The sequence below is a fragment of the Xiphias gladius genome, chromosome 10 (assembly GCF_016859285.1).
Source record: "Xiphias gladius isolate SHS-SW01 ecotype Sanya breed wild chromosome 10, ASM1685928v1, whole genome shotgun sequence".
NCBI lineage: Eukaryota > Metazoa > Chordata > Actinopteri > Istiophoriformes > Xiphiidae > Xiphias > Xiphias gladius.
In genome coordinates, this window is record NC_053409.1 from 11395798 (window position 1) to 11412072 (window position 16275).

General features: G+C 41.4%; 1 protein-coding gene across 1 annotated transcript in view; it reads left to right on the forward strand.

The window, feature by feature from the left end:
* The window catches only part of LOC120795452 (ryanodine receptor 3-like), a 108483-nt gene that overhangs the window by 83653 nt on the left and 8555 nt on the right, over positions 1 to 16275 (forward strand). Inside the window, exons 63-88 of the mRNA XM_040137394.1 lie at positions 357 to 595; positions 1107 to 1188; positions 1294 to 1424; positions 1669 to 1992; positions 2542 to 2782; positions 2905 to 2992; positions 3113 to 3205; positions 4778 to 4948; positions 5137 to 5196; positions 5292 to 5426; positions 5769 to 5881; positions 7780 to 7876; positions 9005 to 9114; positions 9425 to 9476; positions 9558 to 9614; positions 9705 to 9804; positions 9888 to 9967; positions 10047 to 10123; positions 10459 to 10532; positions 12373 to 12453; positions 12565 to 12653; positions 12742 to 12870; positions 13005 to 13109; positions 14396 to 14477; positions 14685 to 15997; positions 16176 to 16234. Coding sequence (XP_039993328.1) covers positions 357 to 595; positions 1107 to 1188; positions 1294 to 1424; positions 1669 to 1992; positions 2542 to 2782; positions 2905 to 2992; positions 3113 to 3205; positions 4778 to 4948; positions 5137 to 5196; positions 5292 to 5426; positions 5769 to 5881; positions 7780 to 7876; positions 9005 to 9114; positions 9425 to 9476; positions 9558 to 9614; positions 9705 to 9804; positions 9888 to 9967; positions 10047 to 10123; positions 10459 to 10532; positions 12373 to 12453; positions 12565 to 12653; positions 12742 to 12870; positions 13005 to 13109; positions 14396 to 14477; positions 14685 to 15997; positions 16176 to 16234 — 4182 coding nt within the window. The remainder of the gene's footprint in view (positions 1 to 356; positions 596 to 1106; positions 1189 to 1293; positions 1425 to 1668; positions 1993 to 2541; positions 2783 to 2904; positions 2993 to 3112; positions 3206 to 4777; positions 4949 to 5136; positions 5197 to 5291; positions 5427 to 5768; positions 5882 to 7779; positions 7877 to 9004; positions 9115 to 9424; positions 9477 to 9557; positions 9615 to 9704; positions 9805 to 9887; positions 9968 to 10046; positions 10124 to 10458; positions 10533 to 12372; positions 12454 to 12564; positions 12654 to 12741; positions 12871 to 13004; positions 13110 to 14395; positions 14478 to 14684; positions 15998 to 16175; positions 16235 to 16275) is intronic.

Genomic DNA, 16275 nt, shown 5'->3' on the forward strand with positions numbered 1-16275 from the left:
AAAATGGACAGACTAATCATATTAATGCATTCTGTTATTTCAGCGTGTCCTACAGTATTTCTAAGCTCCAGTGTTGGCACACTCACCCCGGATTTAAATATGCACCATAATTCATTAAATAAATACATTTTTGTTTCAGTGTATGGCTGTTCAAGTTGATACTCACGTCTCATATTTCATGACTAAAACCTTCAGAGACTGAGTGAAGTAACTGCATATGTGAGCGTGTCCTGCTGTTGGTAAACGGTGTTGTCCCTTGCATACCAAGATGTATCAAGTGGTTTATTATAACCCTGCCTTTGCATTTCTCCTCATTTGCTCTCAGTCGTTTATCACGCTCTCTTTCACTCTGACAGGACGGTGATGAAGTCGGGCTCAGAGATGGTGCGGGTGGGGCTGAGGACATTCTTTGAGAACGCCGCAGAGGACCTGGAGAAGACGTTCGAGAACCTCAAGCTGGGGAAGTTCACTCACTCCCGCTCGCAGATGAAAGGGGTGTCGCAGAATATCAACTACACCACTGTGGCTCTGCTCCCCATCTTAACCGCTCTGTTTGAACACATCACTCAGCACCACTTTGGAGTCGACCTGCTGTGTGAGTCCTGACGGCGAGAGGATGATCCAGCGTGTTGCTTGAGAGGCTGATAAAAAACTGGAGTCAAGTGTCAATGTTGTCTAATATAATACAGTGGTTATATGCTTTTTACACCCTCACACATTGAATTATTGTGTTATTATGTCACACACTTATTTACACAAATGTACATCATAGGATCCCCTTATAAATAGAAATAAGCATAATAATGAAGGATTTCCACAATGCTTTAGAAAACTAGTTAATATCTGCTAAGCCTATTTATTTAACTTGTGCTGTACTGTATTTTACAATACTGTGCTAAAGAAGTCCTGTATGAAAATATGAGGTAACTGAAGCACGTATTAGCTTAATTAATGAAAATGTTACCACTGGTAATTGGGTCTTTTTTTAAACCGATTTTGAAAGATTTTCTATTACTTTGAAACTTATTACATAATACAACATGACATAACTGGGTATGGAGGTACAATACAAAGCTTAGGTTGTTTTTCCATTTGTTTTTTTCCAGTGGATGATGTCCAAGTCTCCTGCTATCGAATCCTGACCAGCCTCTATGCACTGGGCACTGGAAAAAACATCTACGTAGAAAGGTATCCGAGCATAACATTAATTATAGTTGATTAAAACCTCAGTGAAGAAGCCCGCTTATATTCAGTGCAGCTTTCACCAACTCGCACCCTCTCTGTTACCTTCAGACAGCTGCCAGCTCTTGGTCAGTGTCTGGCTACCCTGGCTGGGGCCATGCCTGTGGCCTTCTTGGAGCCATTGCTCAACACGTACAACCCCTGCTCGGTTTTTAATACCAAGACTGTCCGGGAACGAGCCAGTGAGTCATATGTAATTTCTCTAAAATAAGAGTTCATAATAAGAAGTGGTCCAAGGTGGCAAATCAAACAGCTATTATTATGGAGAATGAACACTTCTCTCAGCACATTTACTGTGTTTTAATACTATTCAGCCTGCGAAAGATTCATCTCCTTCATAAAACCATAAAATATGTAATAAGAAAAAAAACTTTGATGACAAAAACATTATTGTAATTAGATATAAATCTTCTGTGGTGTTTTTAGTCCTAGGCATACCAGACTCAGTCGAGGAGATGTGTCCCGGGATGCCGCGGCTGAACGGCCTGATTAAGGACATCAATGACATGGCTGAGTCTGGGGCACGGTACACAGAGATGCCTCATGTTATCGAGGTGGTGCTGCCCATGCTGTGTAACTATCTGTCCTATTGGTGGGAGAGGGGGCCTGAGAACCAGCCAGCCAGCGGGGGCAGCGTCTGCTGCACCACCGTCACCTCAGAGCACCTCAGCCTCATTCTCGGCAACATCCTCAAGATCCTCAACAACAACCTGGGCATCGATGAGGCCTCGTGGATGAAGAGGATTGCAGGTGGGCATGGGCTGCCATATTAGCTCACGATAATAAGGAAGAATGAATGTGGTGGAGAATCATTTCCTGGCCACACACCTCACACTGCGTCATTTCTTTACTGCATCTATAGGATACAATCCTTATTTTTAAAACTTTTTGTTGCTGTACCATCTCACAGGAGTCCTGCATGAACCAAAGGACCTGCAGAATTACCAGTGAGATGTCAGCCTGTATTGGCAATTCAGCATTGTGAGGACAATGCTAATGTCTTTGTATAGCGATGAAGGCTTTCACTGCTCCTACTGATTACCCTGTTTTCTTTTATTAATTCCACAAAATAGTGTTGCTCCAACTAGAAACATTAAATGCCACAGAAAAAAACATGTGAATAAATATATACTGTTATATATATACAGTAAACTCTTGTTTGGAAAAAGTGGAATAATAGGCACTGCTAGGGTGAAAAAATTACTAAAATACTGGCAACTCTCTGATGTACCTACACATTTTTTTTTTAAATTGAACAACTGTAATAAAGTGGCTTTCTCTCTCTCCTCCACTGTTCAGTGTACGTGCAACCCATCATCAGCAAGGCTCGTGCAGACCTGCTGAAGAGCCACTTCCTGCCCACACTGGAGAAGCTAAAGAAGAAGACGGTGAAGGTGGTGGCTGAGGAGGAGCTGCTGAAGGCGGACAGCAAGGGAGACACCCAGGAGGCCGAGCTGCTCATCCTGGACGAGTTTGCTGTACTCTGCAGAGACTTGTATGCCTTTTACCCCATGCTTATCCGCTACGTGGACAACAACAGGTTAGCTCACTGAGTAGCAGACAATGGAATTCTTTTAAGGTGTATTTAGGGGGAGATGGGGCAGATGTTAGTGTTTGCAGAACAAGTATAAAGGGTGCATTAATCTCTCTCTGTCACTGCAGGTCCAGGTGGCTGAAGGAACCAGATGCTGACTCCAATGAGCTCTTCAAAATGGTCGCAGAGATTTTTATCCTCTGGTGCAAGTCCCATGTAAGTTCTTTCATCTCCAATTCATACATATTGAAACACAAATAGCAGGAGGCCTTTATTAGTTAGATCACTGATACAACATATTTACAGTGTCTTCCTTTGGCATTTGCCTTTCTTCAGAATTTCAAAAGAGAGGAGCAGAACTTTGTGGTCCAGAACGAAATTAACAACCTTTCCTTTTTGACTGGAGATAATAAAACCAAGATGTCAAAGGTAGGTCCTATATCTACACGTTACATCTCACCACTGTCAACTTTATTTCCTCATTATGGAGCTTTACCGAGCTGCATCAGGCAGCAGATTATCCCCCTTTTAGTCATGTGTAATCGTAGATCCAGAAATAAAGAGATACATGATACATGATAACTGTTTCTCTGCCATGTTAACACATTCATTTTTTTGTACATGTGCTAATATGTTAAAATGTAAAATTGTATGCACACACCTACACACATGTGACAAACAAGACTATTTTATTGAAGCTTGCCAGCATCAAACTTGTAAATAAGAAGAGTAGACAACTTCTTTGCAAATAGCATGACTATAATAACATGGATTTTGACTTATGACTGTGTGTGTGTGTGTTTGTGTGTGTGTGTTTGTGAATGTATGCATGCATGCTTGTTACATACATTCCTCCAAACCTTCAGCCCTTAGCATTACAGGGGTTACTAACTTTTTTTTCTTGTCTGCCTGGTTTAACTGTGTAAAAGGCAAACAAATGGTTTTTCATTGCAGTGCACGTCCACGTGAGGACTGTGAGCCTCCATTAACTGCCCTCTCCTCCTTTTCTCCTATCTGCCTTTCTCTTTCTGTCTCTCTCCCTATCTCTCTATCTCAAACAGTCATTTAAGGAAAAGGTAGAGTGACGCAGTGCATGAGCTGTTTACCCGCCAGTTTATTGGCTTATATGCTCCCGTCGCCAGGCAGAAAAGCCAATAGCTTGTGCCGCTGTGCTATATAGTAGTCTATAGTGTAGTTATATATTATGTCACCTGATTATTTGTGGCCTCTCTTCATCACCATATGTGGCATGGTAACTTTGTCCATTTCTCATTGTCTTATGGGCGGAACACATCTCATCTGGAGTAATGAAGCCCAGCCCTTCTGTAGCAAATCATGTGATCACATGCCACCGGTGTGTTTGCAGTTGATGGATTGCGGTACCCTGATGTGTTTGGCCAATAGTTACCTCAAGCTGTTTATATTTTGTTGTAGTTGATGTGTCGTAAGGCTGTGTGTGTGTGTGTGTGTGTGTGTGTGTGTGTGTGTGTGTGTGTGTGTGTGTGTGTGTGTGTGTGTGTGTGTGTGTGTGTGTGTGTGTGTCAGTGTATACATATATATTAATATGCAAATGATTGTTTTCACTGGGACAGCTGCTTCAATTTGGCTCAAAAGCGCACCCCCCCCTCACTGTTAACATCTCGTTGTTCTATCAGAGGGAGCCTGCTAATTCTGCTTTTCAGCTTAGGTGTGAGATTTTTTTAATGCTTCAGTAGCACTGATTTAGTCTGGTTACAGATTCTGCCTGGGCTGAAAAATAAATGCCTCAGTCGCCTCAGGCTTTTGTTCAAATACTGTAAGAATGCTCCCACCGTGAAATAAAATACTCTTAAGGTATCAGTTTAAATGTTGAAAGGATGCGCTTTAGTGCAACATTAATCTCAGCAAAAAGGGAAAAAACAGTGTGTATTACCTTAAAACAGCCAGCTTATTAAACCCTCATAGCTTTTTTATTCAACATTGTGACTTGTCTGAGACTAATAAGACCTCTTTTTTTTTCAGTCTGGAGGACAGGACCAGGAGAGGAAACACAAGAAAAGGCGTGGCGAGTTTTACTCCATCCAGACCTCGCTGATTGTGGCTGCTTTGAAGAAGATGCTGCCAATCGGTCTCAACATGTGTACCCCAGGGGATCAGGAGCTCATATCTCTAGCCAAGACCCGGTACCTCCTGGTGAGACAACTTTTGTGTGACCTTGCACTGGCCACTCATTTCACATGGATCTTATGACACTCAAACAACAACACTTATTTTAAAAGAGATACGTAACCAGCTGCATTTCAAAATGAGAAAGCTTTACATTTGTGTCCTATTTGTTGATCATAGCAAATTGTTTTATTTTGCCTCCTGTTGTTCAACAGAAAGATACGGATGACGAGGTCAAAGACCACATTCGGCAGAATCTGCATCTTCGAGAAAAGGTGTGCGAGTATAGATCAATATTTCGGTAAGTGGTTATTAGCTTCCATAGGCTATAGGCTGATATTTGACATCCTTCTTCATAAAACACTCCCAGTCAGAGGACCCTGCAGTGAGGTGGCAGCTAAACCTGTACAAGGACATAGTGATGAGGAGCGAGGGGCATCCAGACCCTGACAGGGTGGTGGACCGTATCCAGAGGATCTCCGCTGCGGTCTTCAACCTGGAGCAGGTCAGGCCTAAACATTTATCGATTCCTCAGCACATTACGAGCTGCAAATGAAACTTGGGCTGCTATTTTAATTGAGCAATTATTCATCATGCAGAGCGCATCAAAAGACATATAGGGAATGTGAAGGTACAGGATCACCAAACATACATGCACAGTCTGGTTCATGATGAGTCAACAAAGTACAAAGCACTAGTGCTGAGGAAAAACCAGTGTGTGCCTGATGACAATGCCAGATCTCAGTTTTCAGCAGTGATTGTTTTTCTCTCCGGTTTGCCTGGTAGAGAATGACATCCAATGCACTGATCGATAATCTTAACACTGACTTCTTTCTACTCCCATTAGGTCGAGCAGCCACTGAGATCCAAAAAATGTGTTTGGCAGAAGTTGCTGTCCAAGCAGAGGAAGAGAGCGGTTGTAGCCTGCTTCCGCATGGCTCCGCTTTATAATCTACCAAGGTATTAGCGTATACTGTTACATCTGCAGAATGTCACCTCTTCTTCTTAAATGATGCTAAACAGCTTTATAATCCTGAATCAAGGATGAACTATCTGTGGTGCTTCTAGCAGATGTGACATTGTGTAGCAAAGTGCTGTAGCATCACCTCTATGTTTGTTGGCCAAATGCCACCACACTTTCTTCTTCTCGTGTCTGACTCGAGACTCTCATTTCTCTCTTCCTTGGTTTTGACCCTGCATTAATGCACAGCCCCCCTCCCTCCGTTTGTAGGACAAATGTCTGGCCCGCAGCTGTTATCAAGGAGTGGAAAAAAAGGGACACTAGCAATTTCATGCCCTGCTGCTCTGTAACTCAATCACTAGAAGTCAGGCAGAAAGCTACGGTGGGGAGGAAAACAATTATGAGGCCCAACCTGGGGGTGGTCATCTTCAATATGTGCTCAGACGATGCCACCCGCCTGCCTGTCAGCATGACTCATTTATTCAGAGTTGTTGACGGTGAAATATAACACAGTATAGCTAATAATTATTAGACTGTATTTAAAATGCAGGCGCAAGTAATTGTTTTCATTTGGAGTAATAGATTTGTGTTTGAGGGAAGGATGTGAAGCTTCTGGGTGATATCAACTCTTTCTGACTTTCAGGCATTCAGATGTCATATTTTGTCTTTTGTCTCTTTAGTCAGCCTTTGTTCTCTTCTCAGTGTCACACTCTATTGTACCTTATCCCCTGAGGCACAAACATAATAATGACTTCCTGAATGCCTACCGACATATTTGGCTGGAGATATTGCATGGGAACACAGACTATGACAGTCTGCTCTCCATGCTGATGGTAACATAGTGCTGATCCAATGTCGCTACTGTTTGACCACGCATGCCTTTCTTAACTGTCTCTCGCTTTCCTTCAGGCACGGTTTATACTACAAAATTGAACCCCCATTCAGATATTTCCACTGGTGTTTCCTGTGGTCCATATCTGTACAATAATGCATCGAGCTGACTCTAGAACAATTGTTTTAAAGGAATAGTTTGACTTTTTTACCATTTTGTTTTTTTGCCCAGAGTTAGATGAAAAGATCAATACCACCTTTGTGTTTTTACACTAAATATGAAGCTACAGCCAGCAGCCAGTTAGCTTAGCTTAGCATAAAGAGTGGAAACAGGGGGAAACAGCTAGCCTTGGCGCTGTTCAAAGGTAAAAAAAGTAAAAAAAAAAAAACCAGGACCTCTAAGGCTAACAAATTAGCATGCATATTATACTGGACAAAAACCAAATTGTAAAGACAATAAGTTTTGGTTTTTGCATGGGTTTATGTGCTGAACTATGTCTTGACCATGTTCAGTGACTTCCTGGAGTCATGTCCTCATTGTGAGGTTGCCAGGCAGACAAACAATGCAGACTCTGGGAGCTGTTTCGCCCTTTTCCAATCTTCATGCTAAACTAGGCTAACTGTCTCCTGGCTCTAGCTTCACAGTTAGCATACACTGAACGAGAATCGTATTAATCTTCTTTCTCAGCAAGAATCTGAATAAGCATATTGCATTAAAACGCCAAACTACAACTTTAACTGTTGCGGATGTGCAGATACATGGCTACTTTATGTACTCATTGCACAGAAATGTAGTAATCTCTTCTTGAATTTCAATTTCTGCCTGATGATGAAAGTTGGGCACTAGGTTTTTGTTTTTTTTTTTTAAATTTGTGACTAGATCAACAAGTATGGCAGAGAGTGTATACGTCACAACTCTGTATTTATAATCACAGTGATAGTTTCCCTTAAGGTGACCGGTTGGATGTGCCAGTAGCCTAAACTAACCAGTATTAACCTCTCCTAAAGGGACTTCTCCAAACTATTGCTATCTAACCCAGGCTAACCTCCTCTCACCCTTCCTTAGGCATCGCTCTATTAACCTCTTCCTCCTGGCCTATCAGAGAATATGGATAGAAACAGAGGAGTACTCTTTTGAGGAGGAGCTAGTACAGGATCTTGCAGTAAGTACCTGTGTTATCCCCAGTGCCATCTTGTTGGCCGGGTAGCTGAGCGGCGCCCCTACCACTCTCCTTTACTTGTGTCATCGTCAAAAGTGTCAGTTCCACCGCGTACCAATGAGTCATCCATACGGTGTTTTTCACGTGTCAGTCAGACGCCTATTTTTGGCAAGCATGACATCAGCGCTGATGTCAGAGCCCGATCTCGTGAAGTGTTGTGTAATCTGTCCCAGAGCAGAGGTAAGAGAGCATCCAGTCGTGATGCTTTGACGCACTGATGAAATTTATGAAGGTTGTGCTGCCTTTCCTAAATTTTCACAGTCTTGAAACGTCACAGTCATGCATTGAATATGTTGTAGTCAAAGCAGAAGAAATACAGCACGTACCATAGCTGCTTTCCTTACAGCTTTATTTTACATTTTGTAGCCCATGAGAATCTATGACTTACATAGACTGATCAACAGTGACTTACAGACTTAATGAAATAGACTTTAATTAATTCTGCAAATGCAGTTATCTGATCTAAAATAAGAGGCTATGATGAAGGCACATTGGAACTCAACAAACCCTACTGTGCCAATGGGTGTGGTTTTGTCTTTTTTAATAATTTGCAATAATTAAATGAGAATAAAATTTGAATTAATACAACTTTTGCAAATCTAATCTTCCTTTAGCCCTTTTAATAGTTATATCTTTTGACATTATTTGAAAATTAAAACCAGGGGGCATCACAAGAGAAGTTAATGGTGTAAGAGATGAAGAACTTTATGATCCAGCCAATCAAACACACATGTTTTTGTAGCAAGCCCCAAGAAAAATAGTTCCAACGTGTCTGACATCATGAGTTGTCTCTGCTCTGGGATAAAATGACAGGAAATGATGGAGAGCAAACCTAGAGAGTCACCCTCTGTATGCATGTGAGTGCTCGTGCCTGTGACTGTGTCCGTGCTTGAGCTTGTGGTTATTGTCTGCATGCTGTCAGTGTATCCAATCAATCCAGTCTTTTTTCTGACAGTTAAATATAACCGTACCTACTCTTTGTACAAAGTTTTACAGTACAGATTTGTCCGTTTAGTAGCTTAAGCATTGAGAGTACGCGCCTAAGCTCCAGTGTTGTGTGACTTTGTCCAGAAAACGCAGCCCAAAGTGGAGGAAGAGGAAGAGGAGGAGGTCAGAAAACAACCAGACCCGCTTCACCAGCTCATTCTGCATTTCAGCCACAACGCTCTGACTGAGTGCAGGTAAATAAACACTCACTGTCACACACCTGTCCACCTGGCACCAGAAGGCTTTACTCCATCTGTGCCACATAATAGTTTTGGCCTCCCTCTTAGCTAATAAAGAGCTGCATCAAGCTAAATCACTGCCATATATTTTATTCTAGAAGAGAAATATAAGCAGTTTTATGTTTTGTTTTTTTGTTTTTTTGCTGCTTACTTTGAATACATTGCAGTGGCTATAAATATAATCACCGCAACTTCCTTATTATTTAAAGATGAGATGTGATTGTGAGGTGTACAAGGTTTAACCACTGGCTATTTATCTTCCTAGTTCTTTGGAAGAGGATCCCTTGTACATTGCATATGCAGATATGATGGCAAAGGTATTTCATTTTCTAAATTGCTTTTACTGAGATGCTGTTCAGCAAACTTTTGCAGGTTTGACATTCTGTTTTCTCTTTCAGAGTTGTGCTGAAGGTGAAGAAGAGGAAGATGAGGAAGGAAAAGAGAAAACATTTGAGGTGCTATTGATTTCTCAGGAATATTGTTCTGCCTTTCACTTTTGTCTTTGAATCATATTCAGTACGGTGCTTACTGTATTATCATTTCAGGAAAAGGAAATGGAGAAGCAAAAGATGCTGTATCAGCAAGCCAGACTTCACGATCGAGGGGCTGCAGAGATGGTTCTCCAGATGATCAGTGCCAGCAAAGGCAGGAAAACACACACTCAGCTGTCTGCCTTCCTACCAATAACTTCTTTGGTCTAACTGTGGTGTCTGATTTGTGATCATCAGGTCGACTAGGTGCTATTGTGACGTTCACCCTCAAACTGGGCATCTCCATTCTGAATGGGGGTAACACACTGGTCCAGCAGGTACACAGCCCTCTTCATGCAGGAATTGTACAGTTAACAGCATCAACCCTTTATTAATTATTCTTTTGTTTTAATGCAGAAAATGCTGGACTATCTGAAGGAAAAAAGAGATGTTGGCTTTTTCAAAAGTTTATCTGGACTGATGTTTTCTTGCAGGTAAATGGAGCCATCAACCAATTATCATTCTCAGGACATGACTTACTTTTTGTTTCATTTCTCAAATGCAATTTAAAGGGGGCTGAAATGAAATATTGGTTGCATTTTGGGAAGTGTAGGATCCTCTCTTTTTGGAGCTTCACCTATACTAGGGATTAGAGGTCAAAATATCGCTGACATTTTCTGACCATCATTTTTTCTCTTGTGAGTTCCCCAACTTGTTGGAAGTGCAATACTACATTACTGGAGTACCTCTTAAAAATTCAAAGTGCTTAAATACAGAATATCGAAATGCAACATATCATAGCTGAGTCTTTGTCTTTCATCTCCATCAGTGTCCTGGACTTGAATGCTTTTGAAAGGCAAAACAAAGCTGAAGGTCTGGGGATGGTTACTGAAGAAGGATCAAGTAAGTGAGGACAATAAACATGGTAAACAGTCTGTCCTGTTTGTTGATTTACCAACAATATGAGTGATTGATTTGTCCTCTACCAGGAGACTTTTAATCATGCTGATACAAAAAGCGATTCACAGTATATTGAGACCTTAATGTGGTGCTGCATAAAAAACGCACAAGTCAATATCTGCGCATTAGTATAATTTTAGAGTTTGCTTTGTGTCATTGTAGAAAAAGTGCAGTATAGACAGAACCTTAACACTAAAAGTTCAGCAATTTATGGGCTACACTCTGTGTTGTTGCTAAATACTGATCTGCTGCACATCTGAGTGTCTTTGTAAACTGACAATGAAACAGAGCTTGTGGAATTTATTGCTTTATTAGTAGAGCAAACTGATCTTTTCCCTGAGCAATAGCGAGAGTTTTCAGCCACTCAGTGTTATGGTATGCGGTCAAGATCCACAGCGGCACAGGTGCTTTCAGTACCTCACCTTAGTTCTATGATGTCTCCAACAAACATGTACAACTCTTGCTGTGACATGATGTGTCTCATTCAGGATCATGGCGTTATTGTTCTTTAGTCAGGCTTGTAATTGGCCTCAAGACAAATGGAGCAGCATTGGCTTGATGACACATTTTCTCTTTAATTTGTTGACATACGAGCCCATCTCCATGTCATGTGTGTCTCTCGTGGGAAATGTTGTGCGTCATCGTCATGCTGGTAAACCTGTGCTACTGTATGTCCTGTCTGGGCCCTGTCTGCCACTTAAAAGCTCACAGTCACAATTACATCCACATAAAAATCACATACAATTTTAATCAGAGGTCTCTATTTAATCTGATGGAGAGCATACAGTACATAACTATATTTTTCTCATGCACATTCCAACTCATTTTCACCCCATAAGCTCAGGCATAAGTGATGGTAACTGTTAGTCTGTTACTCTGTCTAACCAGTAGTCCAAACACCTGCCTAATGAGCAGACTTTACTTTACTTTAAGACTTTGTTTAACCGCATGTCAATGTCGCAAATCAATGTGAGTATGTAAAGATATATCTGTAGCGCTATCAATCTCTCTTGTTCCTACTTCTTCTGATTGAATCTTGATGTCTTCTCCTTTGCTTATGTCTGCTTTTGTTATGTTTGTTTGTTTGTTTTCCTCTGATCATGTTTTTTATCTCATCGGTCGCAGTCAACGTGAGTGAGCGGGGTAAATACATGGTTTAGATTCTACTCATTCTATGCAATGCTGACATCTTGATTGCTCTCCGTTCAACTCCTACCTCCCTCTCCTCATTCCCTCCCAATCCTTCTCTCCCACCTCCTCCTCCTCCTCCTCCCTTGTCCTGAATGCAAAACAACCACCTTCTTTGTACGCTGGACTGAAGAAAACGCATGCATGCTCTTATGACATCTGGATAGATTGTTCAGTCCATGGTCAGGTGCCTCAAACTGACTTAAATCTCTCTACTTCTTTTATAAGAAGTCAGTGCTTGTCATTTCTGTGGGAACTTTTTATGTTTTTTATTTTCATGATACTAACCAGCGTGTATTAAGAAATAAATATCCCAAAGCTTTGTTCATAAGAAACAACAAAGCTTTGCTAGTGCACAACAACAAAGCTCAGTTTCATTCTTTTTATAATAAACCTTATTTTCATTTGTGAAATGATGCACTATACTTTGTGTCTCAATATAGTGCACATAATTTTATGCCGTTCGACAACTAGACAGCAGCTTTATGAGAAGTGAAAGCTATGCAAGCTCTGATGCCTGTGCTGACATTGAAATTATGGGTCTCTGACCTTCTTATTGCTGAACGAGAGAGTTAATCTCATTTCCTGTCCTCAGGTTCCAAGGTACTGCAGAATGATGAGTTCACTAAGGATCTTTTTAGGTTTCTGCAGCTTCTCTGTGAAGGCCACAACAATGGTAGGTGGACTCTTTTCCATACAGAAAAATAAGAAAGAAGTTACCCTAAGCTGCATGTCTCTAAAAAGCACAGGTGTGAATGAGCTCATCTGTAACCAATAATTGTTTTAGATTTTCAGAACTTCCTGAGGACTCAGACAGGGAACACAACTACAGTTAACATCATCATTAGTACTGTAGACTACCTACTAAGACTCCAGGTATGATATTAAAGATTTATAAAAATATATTTCATGTATTCATTCATCTTCTTTAATGTGCCAAATGTATCTATTTTTTCTCTATCAGGAATCCATCAGCGATTTCTACTGGTACTACTCTGGTAAGGATGTCATTGATGAGGCCGGTCAAAGGAACTTCTCCAAAGCCCTGGCAGTGGCCAAGCAGGTCTTCAACTCTTTAACTGAGTATATACAGGTACAATATCACAATGCACTGCAACACAAAAAGAACTCATTATAATCTTAACTACACTATATGAACGATCTGAACTTAAATGTGCAGATGAGATATTTCTGATCCTGTGATCTACTCTGTTCTGTTTGCTCCAGGGTCCATGCATTGGGAACCAGCAGAGTCTGGCTCACAGCAGGCTATGGGATGCTGTGGTGGGCTTTCTGCATGTTTTTGCCAACATGCAGATGAAACTATCCCAGGTATCTACTATTTTTCTACATTAAAGCGATGGCATTGCTATGTATTTGTCAGTGATGGAAAGTAATGAAATACATTTTCTCAAATACTCTGCTTTTGAGGCACTATTTTACTTGAGTATTTAAATTTTATACTACTTTATACTTCTACTACATTTCAGAAGGGAAATATTTTACTTTTTAACCTACTACATTTAATTGACAAATGTAAATAGTTAGTATTTAGTTTACACATTAAGATTTTCCAAATAACCCATGTAATCATCCTGTATAATATGATGCAGTATTACAGATTAAAGTTCCCAACGGTATATAAGGTGCTTAAAATGTGCACCACTTGATCAACTGTAAGATAAAATTTTATCTTAGAGACGTCTGTCGCTAAGTGGTTAAGACTTATTCTATATAAGCAGTTTTATGGTATGTGTCTTAACCACTTGGTTTGAATTCCTTCTTATATATCAATGCTTCAGGTATAATAATCCCGTCACATAAAGCATTTATTATAATAATGAACACTCTGACAGAGTCAATTCTGCATATGAGTACTTATACCTTTAATACCGATGTACATTTTCCTGCCAGTACTTCTCTACTTTTAGTTCAGTAAAATTCTAAATATGGGACTTTTACTTGTAATGGAGTATGTTTATATGATAGTATTCCTTCTTTTGCTAAAAGCTAAAATCACACCACTGGTATTCGTCTTTGTCAGCAAGAGGCTCATCTAAAATATCTATTGCCACTAGAGGTCTCTCCGGGCTAAAGAATTACCCCAGGCTACTGCAGTACAATTACATATGTGATTCCACACAGCTATATGATATATGACCTCATCTATGATATTTCCTCCATGCCCAGTAAGCCGGGAGTGGGATGAAATCCAACCATTTAACCTTATCTTGGTCTGACAGTAGAAGCCAGGATGAAGGAGAGCACAGGTGGAGGGCCATGAATTGAGCACATCAAAGTATGCCTCAGATTTATGGCATGCTAAATACAAGCTCCATTGAGACCCTAAATGAGTCAGACTGACCTAGCCATCTGCTCCTAGACAGTAAAATAACATTAACCCTGGTACTGATGGATGGATCTTTCCTAGAGGGGCCTCCTGGGCCTCAGAAAGGCCATTGTGGGTGCCCACAATCTGAGGCAGCCTTGATCGCTCCAAATGCAACTCAGGGATATTAGACAGGGCGGCAGTGCCTTCACAGGGAGGCCATCAGAAATCTGTGTGATATAGTGTAGTGTGTTTCACAAGGTTTCTCTTTGCTGTCCTCTTCTGACAGGACTCCAGTCAGATTGAATTATTGAAGGAGCTGCTGGACCTACAGAAGGATATGATCGTTATGATGCTCTCTCTTCTCGAAGGTTGACTTTTAATGACTCACTGACACCATTAGAGCTCTGCCAGCAGCATTAGTTACAAGGATATTGACCCTTTTTCATGAATTTCATTAAACAGATTTGTTTGCTTTGGATTTAATCAAATATTTACAGCAGGAACTTTGCTTAATCTGAATGGAGAGTGTTTACTGACAGACATTGCTTTTGACACTTTCTCCATCACTTTCACAGGTAATGTTGTCAATGGTACCATTGGCAAACAAATGGTGGACACTTTAGTGGAATCTTCTAGCAACGTGGAGATGATCCTAAAATTTTTTGACATGTTCCTCAAGTTGAAGGACTTAACCACCTCAGAGAGCTTCAGGGAGTACGACCCTGAGAGCAAAGGGATCATCTCAAAGAAGGATTTCCAGAAGTCCATGGAGAACCAGAAACAGTACTCCCAGTCTGAGATTGAATTTCTTCTCTCTTGTGCCGAGGCTGATGAGAACGACATGTTCAACTACGAGCAGTTTGTGGAGAGATTTCACGAACCTGCCAAGGACATTGGCTTCAATGTAGCTGTGTTGCTAACCAATCTCTCTGAGCATATGCCTCATGATGCTCGCCTCTCAACGTTCCTCGACCTGGCTGAGAGTGTTCTCAGCTACTTTGAGCCCTTTTTGGGTCGTATTGAGATCATGGGTGGAGCGAAGCGCATCGAGAGAGTCTACTTCGAGATCAGTGAGTCGAGTCGTACCCAGTGGGAAAAGCCTCAGGTGAAGGAGTCAAAGCGGCAGTTTATCTTTGATGTTGTCAATGAAGGTGGAGAGAGTGAGAAGATGGAACTGTTTGTCAACTTCTGTGAGGACACCATCTTTGAGATGCAACTGGCTTCTCAAATTTCCGAGCCAGACCCGGTGGAGCGCCCGGAGGAAGACGAAGAAGACAACCAGAGTGTGGTGGAGAACCAGGACGAGGGAGAGGAGGAAAGCATGATGTTGGAGTCTTCCTCTGCCTTCACAATCGCCTGCATCTCCTTGAGAAAAAGCCTCTGCCACTTTCGCCAAATGCTAACCCTCAAGAGCATGAGGCGGCAGTACAGGAAATTCAGGAAGATGAGTGTGAAGGAGATGGTGAGAGGCTTCTTCTCTTTCTTCTGGATGATCATCACAGGACTCTTCCACTTTGTCTACAGCCTTATTTGGGGTTTCTTCCATATCTTGTGGACCACTATGTTTGGTGGTGGCCTTGTTGAAGGGGCTAAGAATATGAAGGTGACAGATATTTTGGGAAACATGCCAGATCCCACTCAGTTTGGCATCCATGGAGATGTGTTAGAGACGGAGAAGATGGAGGCGAGTGAAGCGTCAGCGTTGGCAGAGATGGGTCAGATGGCTCAGGGGGACGCAGCAGAGGCAGACCTGATGGCTGAGTTGCTGAACATACAGCCCAAGAAGGAGGGAAAGCATGGGGCTGAGCCGGGGTTGGGGGATGTGTCTGAGGTGGTGGTGGGGGATGCTCCATCTATTGCCAGTGCCGTCAAGCAGAAGAAGGCACAGGTCAGTAATCATATTAAATCAAATGGAATGAGGATAGCTCTATTCCTAATCATGCCTTAACTAATAGACAGTAAAAACAATACAACATTAGTACGGACCGTTTACTTGAAGCACATTTGTTATCATACCAGTACAACCTGTTAAAGTAATTGATGGTTAAGCAATGTGTCTGATATAGATGGCTGCAAAGAAGAGGGCTACAAATGGAGACTACAAGTCTGATTCAGAAAAAGGAGAGTGAGTGCTCTTAATTTGTTCATTGTTCATCCTCATTGGAG